Source organism: Dermacentor silvarum, chromosome 2 (genome assembly GCF_013339745.2).
Source record: "Dermacentor silvarum isolate Dsil-2018 chromosome 2, BIME_Dsil_1.4, whole genome shotgun sequence".
Lineage (NCBI taxonomy): Eukaryota > Metazoa > Arthropoda > Arachnida > Ixodida > Ixodidae > Dermacentor > Dermacentor silvarum.
Window position 1 is genome coordinate 122,834,726 of NC_051155.1, and position 12,715 is coordinate 122,847,440.

Consider the following 12,715-nt stretch of genomic DNA (forward strand, 5'->3'; position numbering starts at 1 on the left):
CTTGCGCCAACATTTGCAATAATTCATGCGTAGTCCTAGCCCATTCAACAGGCGCACATACAACTTTAGCAGTAAATCTGACTTTTTATTTCAGTTAGCACATGCTTGACAGCTGAAATGCACATGTACTTCTTTGAATTAGTTGAAGTCTATGGGAGCCTCTCCTGTTTGGTTTGGTTTGGTATGTTGTACCGAGTTAGTGGTCAGATGTTTCAGTGTTCGTAGGATTAATCCCCCTTTTGCGGCTGTGATTTACCATTTCGTGGTGATGTTTTGACCAACTTCCATGCTCCGTGCTGCTGCCAAGCTTTGTACATTTGGTGTTGCCAAAATGGGCCCACTGCAGTACTGTTTACAAAAAATAGTGAAACTGGAAGCTGATACTTTTCCTGCACTGAGGTTGTTTGTCTACACGTTTCAGGCAAATGAGGTTGCTGAAATGCATGAGCAGGGTCCTGATGAAGGCACCTTGCAAAACATGGTGGTCCCTTCTGAGATTGATCAAGCTGCTCAGGCTGCTACTACTGCAAATGATGGCAAGTCACAAGTCGTTGAAAATATTGGGAAACCTGCAAAGGCTAATACAGTGACGCCATTAGAAAATGAAACTTTGCCTTTATCAGCCACCCCATTGGAAACTGAAACATTGTCTCCAACCCTGGCAGTAAGTTCCATCTCATTTCTTGTCCTTTTGTGTTGGGCTTTGAAATGTGTTGACAAAGCTCGCTAGTACATCAGCCTTGTGTTGTGTATCGGAACAGCCTAGCAATATGCACCAGCTGGCGATTAGTGTAAGCACCGCTTTGCTTGGTATATCTGTTGTTGCATTGGTGCCAGATATAATGCTGTTGAAGGGAGCACTCGTGTATTGTAAACAAGCACTGTTGTAGAGTTTACTGAGAGGTAATGAGGAAGGATAGTAGTTATAAAAAGAGGGTATGGTGCCTCTGGTAAATTAAAAAACCATGCCAAGCAGGCGGACTTAATTGCTGTTCATGAGAATGCTTTCACCTTGAAAGAACTGCCCTTGCCATTGCGATGGCATACAAAGTGCACAAATGGCTACAGAAAATAGAGAATGGGCAAGGTGTGAAAGCGCAAACTATTTTTTATTTTCTGTAGCTATTCATCTGCTGTGAATGCCACCGTATTGAACCACTGTAAACTTGACAGAACTTCCACACTTGTTGGCCTTCTCAGTTGTGCTAGCCATTGCATGCATGTGAAGCACAGCAATCCTTTTTTTTTCACAAGTTCATGAGAAATAGTAAGATAAATGCTGAACATTTCACTACTTTGTATTGCACACCAGCATGCGTTAGAATGTATGGGACCGGGTTATTTCTTTCTACATTTCATGCACTTGCTTGCGTTTTGATTGAGTAGATCATTCAAAAGAACATGTGCATGTCATTTCATGTATGATTTTCTATGGTCACTTGCTTAGCTAATGGTATTGGTACCAGTGAGCAACATTATTATTAGTACTGTAGTTATGCATTTAGTGTTAATGGGTATGCATGTGCACTTACTCTGTTTGTGCATGATGCTGACACAGATGCAGAAAAACTAGGGGCTGGGAATAATTTGGTACTGCTATAAACCATTTCTGTACAGGAGTGGTGGTTGAGCGTAAAGCATCATATTGAATCAGCATTTTTGTGTCGAAAACCTGAGCGACAGATCTCTGCAAACTTAGTAAGCACGCATCAAGAACAGCATCAGCTGAGAGTGAGCACCCTAAACATGTGCAAGAATTTACTTATGCGATCTCTAGTTCGTGCTCAAGTTGTCGTAAGTTACTCAAGTTTGCAGAAATTTGGATGACAACCACTGGAAACTGAAAAGGCTCTCCTCTGGCTTCTGTGGTACCCACCTCTTCCAAGGTTCATTGAATCTTTTATAATTATAGTAGTTAGGATTCTGCTACAGATTAGGTATTTAGAGTTGTTACTACACAAGGTGTACCCAGTTACTGCAATATTTTACCTCGCTTCATTTTCTCACCTACTTGTGGCAATCATTTGAAAATTGTCCGTAGATTCCTGCTCCACAAGCATGAATGAAGCATGTGACGCTGCCACATGTGGCACCAAAGTGGTGATCCAAACAGGAAAGGACTGGACAAGTTTTCTCTGGTAGTAGTCTTAACAGCTGTTACTTTAGAATTTCCTAAAATGTTTGCCATGTAGCAGCGATGGTGTTCTAAATCATGCTGCAGTGACTTCCTGGGCTGGAAGTTGTAGAATGTCACCATATGACAATTCTACAATAATATAATGTGCAATTCCTGGTTTCATGCTGTTGTGGGTACTGTGTAAAGGGCAATTACAGCCTTTTTAATTGACATGTACGAAAGAAGTACACAGTTCATTTCACTTTTGTGTGCAGCGTCACTGGCAACAGCTGAAGCTCCCAGCAGATTAAGCAAACTGTTCAAGACATTGGCACCTCGCATTTCCATTGACTTATTGTTCTCACTGTAGCATTTTTGGGTTATCATGCAAATGCCACTTCTTTGATTGCTCTGCTTCGCAAACTTGAATCATCGCGATCACCTCTTCTGCAATACAGTGCAGGTGCATATTGGGCCCCTAACACAGCAGACTTTTAATTAGCTTACCGAGCATATTATTGGTGCTGTGGTCCAGCTTTCCAGCCGCTCAGTGCTGTGTCTGGAGCAATGAGAGTGTTCTGCTTTAGCATGCCCCATTTTTGCTTGGCAATATCCTCTGCAGTCCATGCACATTCCTTCAGAAATCCATGGTCTCACTTCAGACTGCGTTGTCTCTCTCCTGTTGAGGTGTATTCATACAACGGAGCGTTCAACAGAGCATTTGAGCAGGCGGATGGCGTATCACTTGATCATACGTCACCCGCTCCTGCGGTACTCCTTCGGTACATGCGAAGTGCATCGCGATGTGGCTGAAAGCCAAATCACTGTTGGAGTTTTGGCAAAAAGTACATAAATGTTGATGGCGAAACGCCTTGGTCTGGTGGCACTCATAATCCATCCAGTCCAAGTTGCTCATTGAGTTGAGATGTGTGCAAAAAACGCTTATTTTACGCTGTTAGTTCGGTGGCCACGAATGAACATGCGCAGCATTTCAATGCATTTGCGCTGTCACCTATGCATTGAAGATCACGTCTAATCTGTGAACCCAGCTTTATCTAGGCTCCTTTCTCTTCTTTGTCGGCTAATAGCAGCACTGAACACAACTCATTTTTCAGGGTACTCTGTCCAAGTGGATGTTGCCCTTAAATCAAACAAATACAAAGTCAATGTAATAAATGGTATAAGAGGCTCTGACATCTGATTTACCTTGGCTGCTATTGCCAATTGCCTACATCCTACGTCATGCGCGTCACTCTTGTGCTCACTCCTTTCGGAGGTTTGTATGGACACTTGCAAGTGGTGCTGCACTGTCTTGCTTCTCACGGGGTGTAATGGCACACCCAAGGTTCTGCAATCACAAACTGACAGAAGAAAGAGTTCTGGTCCTGTTTTCACTGTGTTATTTTTTGTCTTTGTTTGCACCTGATATTTAATCCGTGATAGACCAACTCACTGGCTCCAAGACTCTTCTAGCTCAAGGTGTTGCGAGTGATAAAAATGTAGACTTAACTGTGGTAACAGTAGTCACAAGTTTAAATGGGTTGCCTGCCATTATATGCTAGCTTCCTCTGTCATTGGTGAGCTGTGCAATTGGTTCCACATGGGGACGTTAGTTGAGGAGAGTTGAAAATAAAATTACCCATAATTATGGGTGCCCTGAACTTCCAGCTTGATGAGACACATGGCGAGAAGACTGGTGCTTCACACCCTTCACAATGTGGTGCAGAAGCTTTGCCAAGCGCACCAGACACCGAATGCGACACAATTGAGGACGTTAGTGAAGCCCAGCGCTGCAGTGAAAGCAGAGACGGTCTGATGACCGCCGAGGAAGCGGCAGTGTTTGATGAAATCGACGACATCTTGAATGATGCCATGGACAGCGAGTGCAGCGAGACAAGTTACAGCTTGGTGCAGCCTGTGCAGCTGCAGCCACCTTCGACTCCACCTCGAGTGAGTGAGGATATTCTGGCATTGCTTTGCTGCTTGCAGGAATTTGTCACTTACCTGTCACAATGACTCACTCATGCGAGCCCTTTCTCGAACAGTGCCTAGTTATGTAACAGTAAACAAGTGATCAGCTCATTTGGTCATTGAGGCTGGCAGCTGGCAGTGGCCCATCTCCTGTCAAGGTTTGAAGGTCTAAAAATGGGGCCAATCAGCCGATGGTGTTTGCAGACCTGATGGGTTACCTTAGGTTTATATTTCCACAACCTTGCTGTTCGTAAATTGTCATCAAAACTCCTTTCAGGTTGTTTGCAGGTACCTGCACTAAAGCACCTTTGGAATTATTTTTCTATGAGACCAGGCATTTAGAACATGATTGACATCACTGAAGTTAAAAACAGGTTTCTCTGATTTAGTATGTTGCAATGAGTGTGATCACGAAATCCAGTTCAGCTTCGTAAACTTGTGGTGCAGTCTAAGAATTCACCCTTTGTGAGCGAGTTGTGCGAAGACGCAAACATGTCATCTTGACCTGTCACTGCTGCAGCTGAATGACGAGAGGTGAGATGGCAGCCATGCGTCAACTTTCGTGATAACTTTACCTGCTGAAAAAAAATTGTTTGTGTTGCATAGAGGAGCATGCAATTAAGGTATGACACCTTTGCACGCATAATGCTAGCTGCACATCCCTTGAAGGAACTTAGCTTGCATGTGACTGCTCGGCTACTCAGCCTTGAATGAATGAATGCCTTGAACTTCATTTTCTTTACTTTTTTGAAGTTTCCGCATGCATCTTATGCACGAAAAAAATAAAGGCAGCACATGGAAATGCAAGATGACAGTGCAGTCGAGGCACTGATCTTGTGCACGTAGTGCTAAAAGCATCATGAATGCTAATATAGTAATACTGCATGCCAAGTTTGTGACTGTGATACATTAAGGGAATTTCATCACTCCAGAGCCTCAAGTGTTTCTTGTGTCATTTACCAGTTCTGACATGTTCATGTCAAATTAAGCTTCATGTTTACCAACTTTACATAGTCTTGTATTTGGTTTTCTTTGTCAAATACATATGCCTACCTTAGGGTTTCTTCTGACTGGCCATGGCAGTGGTAATTGCAAAGCATTGCAATGGACTGGGTGATATTGCTTACATCAGTGCACAGTTTGTTGCTGTGAATGTTGTTGAAAGTGCACAATAGCTGAAGATGAATTGGCGTTTCGACTTCGACTTCAGCTCTCTGGGGTTCATAAAGGTGTATTTATATTAATGACAAATGTCAGCCATGTGTTGTTTCAGGTAGCCTTCATTGATACATCCATGATTAATAAGTGAGATCCCTGGCTCTATGCAGAGAGCTTATCACTGTGGTCCATTTTACATGCCTACGAGCCTAAATGGCTTTGTTGCTTTCTTTTTAAGAATTCACACGTAGCTGAGTGCCAGCAGCCCCCAAGTCATCTGATGTCAACACCGAAACCTGCTAGTCCAAAGGCCTCCACAGGCCAGCGCACAGCCGAGCTTCCACGCACAATCAGCTCCTTCCGCAAACAGCAGCGTGATGCCACACCTCAGGGCCCCTCTTTTCTCACACCATCAAAGACTTCGAAAGACATTGTGTCGGGAGAGGAGGAGCAGTTGCTGTCCCTGGATGACAGACTAAAGGCAAGTTTTGTTCTTTTTTAAAAACTTATTTCACAAACTTTCAGCATCTTCCAGTGGCAGTTTATAAGAAGCTTCTCAGAACCTTTATGTATCCTACTTAGTCTGATGGTATCGTGAGAGTTTACTGTGTAACTCGCCGTAGTAGCCCAGTGGCTGTGGTGCTGTGCTGCTGAGGTTGGGGGTTCGGTTCAATGCCGTGTGTAGCGAGCACATTTCGATGGGGGCGAAATGTAAAAACATTTACAGTGAAAGCTCTTTAATTTGGATTTCACAGGACCCACAAGAAATGGCCGAACTTACCGAATGCCGAATTATCAAAGGTTTAGAAAAGAATTATGAACAAATGCTTATTAATTCAGTACACATTTACTTACTGAATGAATAAACAAATACTGTTTATGTTTAGCATAGACACAGTGTGGAAGCTGCAATTCCATCATATTGTGACAGATTAGTGCTTGCAGCGGTGCAAGACCTGCGTCTTCATCTGAGACATGCTTTTTAATTCAATTCAATTCAATTCAGTTTATTTGGACATACATAGATCGTACAGTATGTCCACGAGGCGTGGCAAAAGGAGGCAACAATGCCTCCTGACAGGGCCTTCACCTCGGGATCACACATCGTGACAGGAGATCGGCATGACAGAATACTGCACTACATTGAGAAATCAAGGCAATCAGTGAAAATTCAACAATGCATACTGTTTTACATATGGCAAATTATCCTATGATTTATCATTCTACATTGATTATATCATTCTAATTCACAGAAAGAATGGTGTAGAAAATCATTCAAATTGCACTTGCTCAAGACAAAAGAAAGGTACAATTCTAAACAAAAGAGGCAGGAGAACAAAGCATCAATTTCATTCTTTTCTTAAATTGAGAAGGGTTTTGCAATCTTGTATGCAGTTTATCATTAAAGGATATGTGTTGCAGAGTTTAATTATTTGGCTGTCTATTATCTGAGTACCATAATTTGTGCGTGACTTCGACCAAACCATAGATACAGTGCGCAAGTTATGGGTGAGGTTCCTGTTTAAGTACTTAGTGGAGAAGGATGTAAAATCATGCTTAATGTTATGAAAAATAAGTACAGCCAATGAGAAATCGTAAAGTTGATAGTACGGCAGTACCTCAACTGCGTCGTACAGGGATTCTTTGGCAATAGGTGCGGAACGGAATACCGCCTTCAACGCCCTAAACTGAAGCAAGAAAAGGCGGTCTGAATCAGATTTGTTGCATGTGCCCCAAACTAGCTGACAGTACATAAAATAGGAGTGAACGACGGAAAAATAAGTCTGCTTTCTCAAACGCAGAGGTAAAAGATATTTTACTCGTTGCAACAAACCAATAGATCTAGATGCTTTCAGACGAACCTGATCCACGTGATCCGTCCATGTTAAGTCATACTTGAAACACACGCCCAGGAAGCGGCAAGAATTTGTTGGCAATAGATTGGTATTATAGATTTGTAGTTGGACATGATGATTCAAGGGCTTGTTTTTGGGGCGGAAAATAATATATTGGTGTTTTCTTTATATTTAAGTCAAGTTCGTTGCTATTTAACCAGATCTGTAGCTGACTCAGCCACTGATTTGCATGTTGTTCAAGTGAGGCTAGATTTGGACCAGAAAAGACATTAGTGTCATCCGCGTAGAGCATGGGTTCTCAAAGTGGGTTCCGCGGAACCCGGGGGTTCCGCAGGCCCCTGCTCGGGGTTCCGCGAGCCACTGATAAATTTTTCCGTGGTCCCGCGCTCGCCAAGTGTCGAAAACGGTGAACACGAGGTGCGCTTGATCCACAGAACCTCAATTACCTATGCCCGAGTGTCAAAAAGAGTGCGAAACGGCAACGCGCGAACTGCGCAATAAATCCGCAAGCAGCTTGTAGCCACCCAATCTCCGAAAACGGGCAGCCATGGGCAGCGCGCCTAAGCTTTCGCACTTGAATCTCGGAGGCTCTAACTTACCACCGTGCGCATTTCTCCCGTTTGTAGATAGGGTAGGTGCCGATAGCGTGCGCACTGATGTTATACTTCGGAGGAATAAAAAAAAAACTGATGCGCGGAGCACCACAAGTGCGCGCCAGAGAGCTAAAACGCCGTTAGCGTCCAAAAACCAAGCGATGCAGTCCTCATTGGTATGGTCTTCAGCGGCAATCGTATGCTATACGTGACTGACAGCAACGCCGGAACTCTTCGTGCCTAATTGTGTCCTCAAAGCCTTTATTCTTGCGTTAATCGCCGCGCGTAACACCGCGTTGGCGGCTAGCCGCGTGCCTTCATAAGTGCGTAATCGCGATCTATGATCGCGTCGATAACCAGCACAGTTTTGTCCGCAGCAGCGGTTGCGGGAAATAGTAGTTTCGTTTTGACGGTGCGCGCGTCGGCTGCGTGTGATCGCGTCGATAGCGACCGCGGTTTCGTGCGCACTTGTTGCAGCAAACGGTAGTTTCGTTTTGACTTGGTGAGTGCGTCGGCCGCCTGCCTTCTGAACCGTAAGGCAGCTGAACCGTAAGGCAACCGCAGCGGTTGCGGTAAGCAGTAGTTTCGCTTTGACTCAGTGCAAAGCTGTCGAAGATGAAGAGCACCGGCTACATCGCGATGGGCGGGCAATTTGTTGGCGACCAGCTCACTAGCGAAAAAATAAACGGGATGTGCGCGCGGTAGTGAAAAGCGTGTCTCAGATGAAGACGCGCGCCGCGGCCGCGCTGCGAAGGATGTCGCGAGGCCTTCGCCGCTGCTAGCTCAAATAAGTCATGAGATTAGCAAAAAGGCATTAAATTGCCTTTTTGCTAACCCTGCTCCCTATCTGACATGTATGATCAATGTACAGTACACTGTACTCTGTAACTGATTGATTGATTATTGAAATAAATAAAACACTCAGAAGAGATGACGAGAACTTCAGCTTCCGCACTGCTCTTCTTCTTTCTAGGGTTTTACGTGCCAAAACCAGTTCTGACTGTGAGGTACGCCGTAGTGGAGGGCTCCGGATTAATTTTGACCACCTGTGGTTCTTTAACATGCACTACAACGCAAGCACGTACACGGGCAAAAGTTTTTGCATTTCGCCTCCATCGAAATGCGGCCGCCGCGGCCGGGATTCGATCCCGTGACCTCGTGCTCAGCCACGAAACGCCTTTGCTAACTGAGCCACCGCGGCGGGTGCCGCACTGCTCTTGTGCAAAATAGAAACAAGATTTGCTAATTCATTCAGTAAATAAAAGCCTGTTGACGTAGTAAGCATTCATTTATTGTTTTCTTGACACCTTGGGTAATTCGACATTCGGTTAATTAGGACATTTTAATTCGGTTAAATGGGGGGGGGGGGGGTTCCTTGGCGCTTCATGGAGCTTAGCAGGGTTCCCTGGAACGAACATGCTTGAGAACCCCTGGCGTAGAGGATAATATCAGGTGTCCGGGGAATGTTAACGAGATCATTGATATATAAAATAAATAACAAGGGCCCAAGAATAGATCCTTGTGGCACACTGTACCTAATTATTCCTATGTCTGACAGAAATTGATTCATACTAGTGTATTGTTTTCTTCCTGTCAGATAACTGTCTACCAGCTCATGTGCTATTCCTCTGATACCATATTTTCCCAATTTTTTCATCAGAATTTCATGTTTAATAGAATCGAAGGCTTTTCGAAAGTCAAGAAAAATGCCTAGTGTGTACAGTTTCTGTTCAAAGTTTTCTAAAATACGGTCCTTTATGAATAGCAGCGCTGTCTCTGTTGATTTTCCAGCCTGAAATCCATATTGTTGTTTGCATATTATATTTTGAGCATTTAAAAATTTGTTTAACCGCATATTATGCGTTCGGGTATTTTAGAAAAGAGCGGCAAAACAGAAATAGGTCTGTAATTATTCAGATCATTTATTCCTCCTCCTTTGAATATTAAGGTTACGCGTGCAACTTTCATTTTATCAGGGAATACACCGGTTTATAATATGCGATTGCAAATATGTACTAGAGGACCTACGAGAAATGGAAGTATGGCCTTGATAGGACGCGCACTAATATCGTCATTTCCTGGTGAGCACCCATCCTTCATTGCCTTTACAACACTTACAACTTCTTCCTCCGATGTAGGTATAAGAAACAGTGAATTACTATTAGTGGAAGTAACATATGAATTGACAGGTGTTAACGCTTGGGTCATTCGTGAGTAATTTGGCGAGCCTGCATTAAGAAAATGTTCGTTAAACTTGTTTGCAAGTGGTACACCTGAAAATCTTTTACCGTCGATGTAAAAATCCGTCAGAATGCGTGCTTTGCCACCTTTTATGATGCTGTTAGCTGTTTGCCACAATAATTTAGGACTGTTCATGACTGTGGAAAATTTATTGTCATAGTAAGCCGATTTTGCTTTCTTAAGATCTGAAGTTAAATTGTTACGGAATTTTTTAAACTCCGTGAAATGAACCAGATCTTTCGTTTTTATGAAACGAGCAAACTGCCAATTTTTCCTGTTTATACGTCTGTATAATACTGGAGTAATCCACTCTTTTCTTATCCTCCTGTGCTTTTTTATAGACACGAGTGGAAAAGCACTGTTAAAGTGGTGAAGCACTTTCTCTAAAAAATTGTCATATGCCTTAGACGGGTTACTTTCACTATATATATCATCCCAGACTACGTCAGCCATCAGTGAATGGAACTGCGCAATGTTATTTTCATTGATCAATCGTCGAAGGAATTTAGTTCTATTCTTTTTTTTTCACCAAGGAAAAAGAATGCAAAAAAAGGAAGGTGATCACTTAAGCTTGTCAAAATTACACCGGATGTTATTTTATTTGAAGGTAAATTGGTAAAGCATAAGTCTGTGAGCATTTCGGAGTGTTGACTGATTCGTGTCGGCTTCTCTACAATATTTTCACACCCATATGATAACATCAACTCGAGCAGGTGCACCTGGCTAGCATTTTTTATTAATAAATCAATATTCATGTCACCAAATATAATAACCTGCCGTTTAGTGAAGGTAGCATATTCAAGAAAGGACTCAACGTAAGCGAGAAAAGCGTTAACTAATCCGTGAGGGGGTCAATATGTGAGAAGTATAATCGTGTTATGATTCGTCACACCAACTGTTTCAAAATCATCACAAACTATGGTGAATTCCGGAAGAACCCCATAGTCAATATCTTGTTTTATATACAAAGATACGCCGCCACCACGTTTTTCTTTCCTAAATACAGAGACGTTGTCATAACCTGTTAACTGTGTAACATCGCTAGTCGATGTGTACCATGTTTCTGTAAATCTAATTATGTCAAAGCGACATTTGATGAGCTCGAGATCAGCCTCAATTTCATCAATCTTATTTCTGAGGCTTCGTGCATTTAAATGATACAAGGAAAGAGATTTACAATAGCTGTTTCCATTTATGAACGTGTTAAGGGAGTCGTTAGTATAATACATTGTAAGGGTTAAAAAAAAACAGCAACAATAAAAGAAAGAAACCAACTTAAGCAATTAGCTCAAGGTCTTGTTCAGACGCAATCCTTATTGCCCTTGCGCCAGGTTCTTTCCTTACAAAAACCTTTCCATTTGAACACCACGAAAAGTGGTAGCCTTGTTCGCATGCTCTTGTTTTCGCAAGCCATAAAAGCTTTCTGTTCAGTGCCGTCAGGTTATCGAAAAAGGAAATGTCTTTATCAAATTTCTTCACAACTTCACGCTTTGCAAGCCAATTTACTTTCATAGATTGGCGGGAAAACCTTATCAGAATGATCTGCACTTTGTTCATTGGTGCTGGCAGGCGATGCAAACCGTCCACATCACACTCATTCAGCAGGGGCAGTTCGAGTTTCTGAGCAAGATTGTTAATTTTTCCAAGAAGATTTTCTTTTTCAGTGAAAGGTATACCGTGAATTTCCATGTTGTGACGCCTACTGTTTTGCTGCAATTCGTTTAGTTCTTTAGTTAGCCTTGCAACTTCATTTTTGTCATGGTGTGTCTCTAAGACTTCAACTCTCTTGCTAAGGTTCTCAATCTGCCCCTCATGTCTGTCAGAAGTTTGTATGAGAGTATCATACTTGTCTGACACATGTTGAACAAACTTTTCAATGTTACCGACAGTTTCCTTTAGGTTCGACAAGTCTTCCACTTTGCCAGTTAGAGTTAACAGACTGCTACTAATCGCAGCAAGTTGTTTAATGATAGTTGCAGGTAGGTCGTTGCTACGTTGCACTTTGCGCGAAGCGGACATACGACATGTTGGACACTTCAATGTGTTCTTTGCTTCTTCATTTTTTGACATTGAGCTCCAACGCAAACATGCCGTCATGTCATCATCATCTTTCCACCACACGCACATCCCGATTATTTTTTCGCCAGTGAGCTGATTGGCGACATAGCATCCCTCCATCACTATGTAGCTGGCGGGTTTCATGCCAGCGTGCAGGCCACGGTAGAAGTGCTCATCTTTGACAACTTCTGCAGTGTTTGTGACATTGCATGCACATTGTACTGAATCATAATGAAACTATTACTTGCTGCAACCGCTGCAGACAAAACCATGGTCGCTATCGATGTGATCATGGATGGCGACCACGCATTTCCAAAGGCATGCAGCCAACGTGCACTCCGAGCCAAAATGAAACTTCTGTTTGCCGCAACCCTTTCAATGCGATCATGATGGATGGCGACTATGAAGTTCAAAGGCACGTGGAGAACGCAGTAGCATGTGCAGCGGTAAATACAAGAATAAAGGCTATAAAGGCACAAATAGGCATGAAGTGTTCTGGCATTCCTGTCGTTCTTGTACTGTTTTTGCTGATGGCTATGGTGATGGAGATGGTCTTTATCGATGACACTAGTGAGCTAGTGCCGCTATTGCTCACTTGCGTTGTACATTCACGGCGCTCTCCACTTGCCCCGCTCCAAGAGTTGTCCGAATGAACTGGTGTGAAGCCAATAATGTCCGAATTAACGAGTTTGATGCCATTAATTAAGGAATACACCTGCCAG

At 43.1% G+C, this 12,715-nt stretch overlaps 1 protein-coding gene across 5 annotated transcripts in view; it reads left to right on the forward strand.

Annotated features, from left to right (window-relative positions):
* Positions 1-12,715, forward strand: part of LOC119441730 (anillin-like) — a 75,086-nt gene that overhangs the window by 24,881 nt on the left and 37,490 nt on the right. For 4 of the 5 annotated variants that reach the window (XM_037706332.2, XM_037706336.2, XM_049661579.1 and 1 more), the window contains 3 exons: positions 422-664; positions 3,785-4,066; positions 5,484-5,726. In XM_037706332.2, coding sequence (XP_037562260.1) covers positions 422-664; positions 3,785-4,066; positions 5,484-5,726 — 768 coding nt within the window. The remainder of the gene's footprint in view (positions 1-421; positions 665-3,784; positions 4,067-5,483; positions 5,727-12,715) is intronic. The other variant, XM_037706337.2, reaches the window with a different exon arrangement.